The 7,488-nt window shown below is 39.1% G+C and overlaps 1 protein-coding gene across 2 annotated transcripts; it reads left to right on the top strand.

Annotated features, from left to right (window-relative positions):
- Positions 1-413: 413 nt before the first annotated feature.
- Positions 414-4,671, top strand: CFL2 (cofilin 2). Of its 2 annotated transcripts, none has more exons than XM_061159155.1 (4): positions 414-535; positions 1,611-1,918; positions 2,033-2,109; positions 2,194-4,671. In XM_061159155.1, the coding sequence occupies exons 1-4, from the start codon at positions 533-535 to the stop codon at positions 2,304-2,306; spliced, it is 501 nt and encodes a 166-aa protein (XP_061015138.1). In that variant the 5' UTR covers positions 414-532; the 3' UTR covers positions 2,307-4,671. The 2 variants fall into 2 exon arrangements, with proteins under 2 accessions (XP_061015138.1, XP_061015139.1); XM_061159156.1 differs by lacking the exon at positions 414-535 and adding an exon at positions 1,201-1,499.
- The last annotated feature ends 2,817 nt before the right edge of the window (positions 4,672-7,488 follow it).

Genomic DNA, 7,488 nt, shown 5'->3' with positions numbered 1-7,488 from the left:
ACTGATGGAAGGAGATCTAAATAATTTTCGCCATCTCTGACGGGGGTTTTCCGAAAAGACCCACAACGTAGGCATCCAATGGAAACCACAAACGAATAAAAGACACCCTGAGCGCCGTTCGCCTCACACACGCCCAACCCCGGGAGCAGCGGCCTGGCCCCCGGGAGGCAGGGTGGAAACGCCCTCCCGGGAGCCGGCTGGACCGGACAGATGGTGCCCCGGGGTTGGAGACCTCCCCGCCAAGGCCCGCGGCTCCCACCGCGGATGCACAGCCCGCGGGGGCCCGCCGAGCGCGCGCGGGGTCAGGCCGAGGACGCGCGGGGGGTGAGGAGGGCCGGCAGGCGGGAGGGCCGGCCCGGGGCGTGCCCACGTGACCGCCCCGCCCGCGCCGCAGCCCCCCGAGCCGCCGCCGCCTCTCGGGCCGCACTCCCGGCGTGCCCCGCACTCGCCGCCGCCCGCCTGCCCCTCCTTCTCCTCCCAGCGCCACACCGCCGGAGCCCGAGCCGCCGCCGCAGCCTCCGCCGCGGGCACTATGGTAAGGCGGGCGCGCCGGCCGGGGGTCGCGGGGCCGGGGGGCCGGGGGGCCCCGGCGTGGAGAGCGCAGCCCCCCGCGCGGCTCCGCGGGGCCCTGGACCTGAGGCCGCCATTTTAACCTGGTTTCGGCCTCCAAGGTGGGCATTCCTGCGCTGCGGCCCCGCTGCTCTCTCTCCACCCGGCGGGCCTGCCCTCTCGCCGTCAGGCCCGGCGAGTTCGCTCTTCGGATTCCTGGGGGCGGGGAGGGCCCGGGCAGGGGGCGCCGCGCGGGGGGTCGAGGCCTGAGCCGCGCGGGCGGAGGCCGGGGCCGCGGGAGGGTCCGCCAAGCTGTTCCCCCGCCACCCCACCCAGCTCGCCGCCTTTGCCCTTCGCTTCCTTATTTTATTCCCACGCGCGCTCTCAATTCGGTTTGTGCGGTAAAACCCCTTGCTGAAGGCTGAGGGTCTTGAGGGCCTGTCATAAAACCCTTAGCGGGAGATTAAGGAGGTGGGAAAACTCTTGAAAATGCTTTCTCGCCGTAAAAAGCTTTTTACACGCGATCCGTTAGTTTTGAAGTGCCTGCATTTGAGCTGTGAGGCAATTATGTTGTAGCCGTGGGCGGTTTGGAGTTCACACTTGATTCTCTTTCCTTATGAGGAAGCGGCACTGGCTAGGATGACTTTAAAGAAAAAAATAGTAGAAGCATTAACTGAAATCCAAAAGTGTTTTTTTAAGGCCTGCCGCGTTGACACAATACAGAAGGTATTTTTGCTGCTGCTCCTGAAGCTCTGACATCACCCAGTGAAATAGGAAACATTTCAGGGATGGGACAGCCTGTATTTGTTCCTTTCCGTCTACCTTCCACTTGCTTCAACCTCCCCACACCTTTTTTAAAAAGGATGAATGGAACAGGATGAGTTAGAACCCTTAGGTGCATCGTATACTGATACTTAAAATGTGGCAAATCTGATGAGACGGCTTGCATGGTATGATGCAACTTTTGATGTCCAGACTACAGTGAATCCTCTAGAGCAAACAATAATTTTGGTTAAAACCGAATTACTTGTTCTGAATTTCTGTCCTTTTTTTACTTTCAGGCTTCTGGAGTTACAGTGAATGATGAAGTCATCAAAGTTTTTAATGATATGAAAGTAAGGAAATCTTCTACACAAGAGGAGATCAAAAAAAGAAAGAAAGCAGTTCTCTTCTGTTTAAGCGATGACAAAAGACAAATAATTGTAGAGGAAGCAAAGCAGATCTTGGTGGGTGACATTGGTGATACTGTAGAGGACCCCTACACATCTTTTGTGAAGTTGCTACCTCTGAATGATTGCCGATATGCTTTGTACGATGCCACATACGAAACAAAAGAGTCTAAGAAAGAAGACCTAGTATTTATATTCTGGTGTGTAAAAACAAAAGAAACAAGTACTTTTAAAATGCAAGGATTATTAACATAGTCAGTTTTGCCTTTGTTTTTCTTTTAAATAGGATTCAACAATTTTTTTTTCCCCTGTAGGGCTCCTGAAAGTGCGCCTTTAAAAAGCAAGATGATATATGCTAGCTCTAAAGATGCCATTAAAAAGAAATTTACAGGTACAAGTATTGACTATTTTGTGCAGAAGAATTGCTCTTTCTTAATTATAATAAAGTAATTGGATAATTTTTTTTACTTTTTAGGTATAAAACATGAGTGGCAAGTAAATGGCTTGGATGATATAAAGGACCGTTCCACACTTGGAGAGAAATTGGGAGGCAACGTAGTAGTTTCACTTGAAGGAAAACCCTTATAAATCAGTCAAGTGCCATCTGGATCTTAAGGAGCTTCCATTTCTCCAGCTCAGTCAATTGGAATAGTATTAGGTTTTTTTTTTTTTTCTTTTCCCACTGGGTCCTTCCAACACAATGAATGAAGGAAATACCATTCATGTAAGCAGCCTATCAGTGATTGCCATTAGACTGTTTAATACTGTTATTTTTATGTAGAACCCAAGGAATGCCTTCCCATCATATTTTAGCCAAAACAACTGGGTATATGCCTCCTTTGCAGCAAACACTACAGTGAATTGTGATTGTCAATGTGAATAGCTTAGAACACTACAAAGGGTTAAGCTAATTGAATGCCTTCAAAGTATTATCCACTGGTGAGATGGTAACTTTACTCAGTATTACTGATAGTTGCACTTGATTGCAGTTCTGTGAGGCTTGAGCATTCATACACCTCACCTGCCTTGGCAAGCCTATTTTTTTTGTGACATGGCAGCACGGATATAACACTATGCATTAAAAGCACTTTTTTTGTAATAAATTTAATCCCCCACCAAAAAAGGAATGCCAATTAAGTTGTGTTAACTGTGTCATCAGCTCATCCTAGTACCTCAGTGTTCATTCCTTTTTCCTGCGTATCTTCTTAAAAGAAATAGCTGTTATTAATGCCTTTTTTTCCCCATTGAGTGTACACTACTGAATACATGTAGGAGTTTTATGTTTACTATGTAAGTCTTGCAACACTAAAGATATTTTGAGTATCAGTCATGATGGCAATTTCTGTATAAAAGAGCCTTAAATGGAACATTGTTTTTGAGATCAAACTCCCCACCCTCACAAAAATGGCCACGTTGCAATAAAAATTGTGGCATATTACAGAACGGTTGCCTTGTTTTCCTTGGACATTTTGCAAAATACCATGTGAAGCAACTCCTAGGGTAAACAGCTATTATTAATCTCTGCACTGGTCATTTAAGAATTTTTTTGTACAACATTCTTGCATGATATTTTCCAGTTTGTTGATTTTATTTGGTTTAAAAAATAATTCTAAAGCTAATATAAAATATTGTTACAGAGGTATACTTTTATAAGCTTTATTTATTTCCTTATGTATTAATATGGTGATCAGGAATTATTTTTTGCACTTTGACATACTCTTCAGTATCTGATTAGTTCTCTGGATAAATTAGCATAGTTATTTTTTTAATTCACGTTTACATTTCTAAGTAGTTGACCAGTAGAAGAAACAGGAAGCTCTTATTGCCTATTTGGTCATAATGAAAATAATTTATAAAATGTTGTCCTTCAAAAGTTTAATAATACTTCTCCTGTTTAGGGACTTTAATTTCAGCTACTATTTCTTAATATATTTCACAAATTAAAAAAAAAAGTTTATATAGCAGTCTTAAAGATTAGTAGTGGAATTTGGCTGTGGTCCAGGCGGCTCTCCTTATAGAGAATTTGATCTGTTCAGTGTGAGCAGTTTGCTGTTAGCCAGAGCTATTTATGGCAAACACATGCTTTTGTATCTTGTCATAGTTATCCACAAATGGCAAAACTGGACTTGATTCTACTGGTATGCAAAACAGGCATGCTATTAAGCAGTGGATTGTAGCTTAGAATTTAACCCCATAGCTCTGAAGAATGCTCTTATTAGAAAAAAGGAACTGAAAAATCCCTCCTTTTTCTGATGTCTGGAAGTAATTTGAGTTTAATTAGTTTTTTTTCCATGTTTTCAAAAGGTTTTTCAGATGAAAACAAAAATAGGAGGTAAATGTCTAGGTTTCCATTTAAAATTATATGAATGGCTTGGGAACTTTTGCACTGAGCAATTTTATTTCAGGCTTCCAGCTGTCCCTGTGAATTATCCTGGACATTTTGATGGCTTTTTGGTAAGGCCAAACTCTTAAGTAAAGCATGAGAATACTGACATATACTAAAGCATATGTGTAACTGATACTTGTACCATGAAATTTTTCATTATTTTCCTCATTCTAAAAAATAAGGGACTCTAAAGTTGTGCAGTCTCTTGTGTTTTTATAGCTGATTTCTCAACTTTTCTTATGTACCTCTTTAATTATATAATTTCAGAGGTTAAATATTGCTTTAAACTGTGGTACTTTGATTTGTTAGATTGACAGAACTGATACTAATATTAAGTTCATCTTTGAAATACATCTTTGTGCATAAAGCCAAAAATAATGATAATTAATGGTTCTTATGTTTCTTGAGACTAATTTGACATTTGAAATGATCATTTCACTTTACAATCATTTACATTTGAAACAATGTTCCAGTTAGCTTTAAAAGGTATACGGTGCTAATTAGTAAAATATCGAGGACAATATTTTACTGCTAGCTTGCAAAATTATAAGTGTTTAAAAAATAAAATATATGAAACTATGTAAAGCTGTTGAGATGTGTTTACTTATACTTTGGGACACTAAAATTTTTTTAAACTAATATTTCAAATCAGAGAGGCACCATTATCTTTAGTCTGTTTTTTAGGATTTTAGTTGATATACTTTCTCCATAGATAACAATGTTCTTTGAAAACTAAGTGTTGTTGCAATTAATTTTGACATTTTTCAGACAAATGGGAACAGTTGGCATTTGTCCCAAACTGGCTATCAGCTGTTGTTTTCCATCATTATCAAAAATAATGTGGCCAATGTTGTGTATTTAATGTGCCTTTCTGATAGTGTAAGAAGAGCCTCTTATTAGGTTTGAATTTCTCTGATGTGGATTCTTTGTATCAGCTAATTTATGGAATCCAGCAAATGAGCTCTAGGAGAAAATTATTTTTCCTTGTTAAAGAATAATCTCAGCAATGGTAATCATAGGGGGCTTGAAACACTTTTCCCTTAGGTTTGCCACTGAAAAATAATCTACTTTAGTTCTTCAATAGTAGTTTGAGATCCCAAACAAGCATGAATATTCATTTTGCTCTGAACATTAAAGCTACTAGAGATGTGCAGACAGGCTCCAATGAATATTGCTTTTGAAACAGCATGAATTGACAAATGTTCTGTGTCTCATCTCAGCCAATAAAGAAGTTTGAGGTTTTTATTTTTCTCTAGAACATCCAAATAATTGCTTTCTTTCCATGTAGATCAGGAGTCATCCTTCCACTTCAATTTCCTGTCAAAAAGCAGTTGTGCAAATTAATTTCTCTGAGCCTCAGTTTCTTCATGAGAATGATGATATCTGTCTACCATTCCTGATTGCTGAGGATCAAATATGGAAATACTTTTTGGAAGACAGGAAAATACTATGTAAATATAATTATTTAAGCTTCACTTTTAAATATATATAGTTAAGAACCTGTTAAAAAGAAGATTTATTGTAAGCCTTTGAACCTCTTTATTATTGTAACTATTTAATATACACGTTCTCTAAGGACTGATTAGCTGGTAAATTGCAACTGTTTCACAAAATGAAGTATAAAGGGTAGCCCCTGAGTTGTTCATGACTGCTGTTAATGTTTTTAGTGTAATTTTCTTTTTCACGTCATCAGTGAGAGACTAGCTTCTTTTCCCCAAACTTTGAAGTAAAGAGTAAATAAAGAGATATTCTTGTTTCGGAACACTTGGCATAAATGTATGATCCAGGTTGTTGAAAATCTATGACTGTTTATTAATTAATACTCAAAGTTTAGGTAGTGCTTCATAGTTCTCAAAGCACTTGAAATCCGTTTGATCTCCTTAGGTCTTCTTAACAAGCTAAACCGTATTTCTCTGCCGCACATGAAGAAACTGACGTTTGGAGAGGTTAAGGGACATCCAAGCTGTTGAGTAGCCAAATGGATTCCAGTCCAGTACACTTTTCACTCTGCGTTCATAGTGTAACATACAGTGAGTTACTAATTTTCTTTTTTAAAAGGTGGAATAATCAGTTTGAGCAGAACATAACTAATTATTTAGTATGTTTTTAAAGCATCTCAAAGAATATTTGAAAAATATTCTTGGAGTTTTTGTTTTCTAAGAAAATCTGAAAATATTTTTACACTTCAAATATTTTCTTAGATGTTTCAGTATCACAAGTTTTTTGAAAACCATAAGGATTGTATAGACACATTATCTAGAAAGCTGATACCTCTCAATCCTTATCCAAAATGTTGGATATTTTCCTCCCTCTGTTCCTCTACCCACCTTTCTAAGAAATAATACAGTATATTATGATGGTTAAATACTAGGACTTTGGTATCAGACTGTTTGGGTTCTTCACACATAGACCTTTAATACTTTCTAATTGAATGATCTTAGGAAAATCACTTAACCTCTCATAGTACTGTGAGGATAAAGGAAAGCTGTTGGAATAGTTCTTGCATGTAATAAGCATTCAGTAGGATGACCCTAAAGTTTAGTCCAAACCATTCTTGAGACTGAAAGGGAGAGCTAATAATAATTATGCCTAGACAACAGTCTTAAACTGGTAGAGTACAAAGCAAATCAGATGTGTTCCTCCATCGAAAAGTCAGCTAATAGCAACATGTGATAGTTAAATAGAAGAAACTATTGACAACTCAAGGTCGTCATCATTTCAGTTATGTGTACTAGCTTACTAACTTGGGAGTCTCCTGAAGATATACTGTATTTTGCTCTTTTCGGTATGCTTTGCCAATAGCAGCTTCTCTTACTGTTGCTTTTCATCTCATGTGGACTTGGAAAGCTAAGTTTGCTAGACTTGTGTAGAAGGAACCCGGTAGACTCAAGAGTGAGGGCTTGAGAGCACAATGATGATGGAGCACAGGAGCCTTCTAACATTCCTTTTGACTATTCAGAGAAAGTTGTCTGGGTTTTGGTTTTATTTTTTTTATCAGTAAGGTTTGTATGAGATCTGAGCTGTCGGTAAAGGAAATATTACTGTATTCCAGTGCGATGTCTAAAATACCATTAGTTAGAGAAGTTATATTTGCTTTTGATTGTAACTTTTGTCATTAAAGGCACAGAAAAAGAATTTGTTCCCATTATTAAGAGAGAAAAGGTTTATTCTTGCTCCAGCTTTTCTAGATTATTGAAACAATAATAGGATCTGAGAACAAACATTTGATAAATCTTTATAAAAATATAAAATGCCAATTGATTTTTTTTTAGTTTGTTAGATTTTTCTTACATGTTCACTTGCAAGTAGCTTTGATTACTCTTCATCTAGACATGTAGATACTTCTCATTTACTCTTTTCTGTCAACTAATTTGATTATGCATA

This window comes from Dama dama, chromosome 13, assembly GCF_033118175.1.
Source record: "Dama dama isolate Ldn47 chromosome 13, ASM3311817v1, whole genome shotgun sequence".
NCBI lineage: Eukaryota > Metazoa > Chordata > Mammalia > Artiodactyla > Cervidae > Dama > Dama dama.
This window is presented reverse-complemented; position numbering and strand designations above follow the sequence as displayed.

Coding starts and splice junctions, on each gene's coding strand:
- CFL2 (XM_061159155.1), top strand. Junction 1,919..2,032: donor GACCTAGTATTTATATTCTG/GTGTGTAAAAAC, acceptor TTTCCCCTGTAG/GGCTCCTGAAAGTGCGCCTT. Junction 2,110..2,193: donor CATTAAAAAGAAATTTACAG/GTACAAGTATTG, acceptor TTTACTTTTTAG/GTATAAAACATGAGTGGCAA.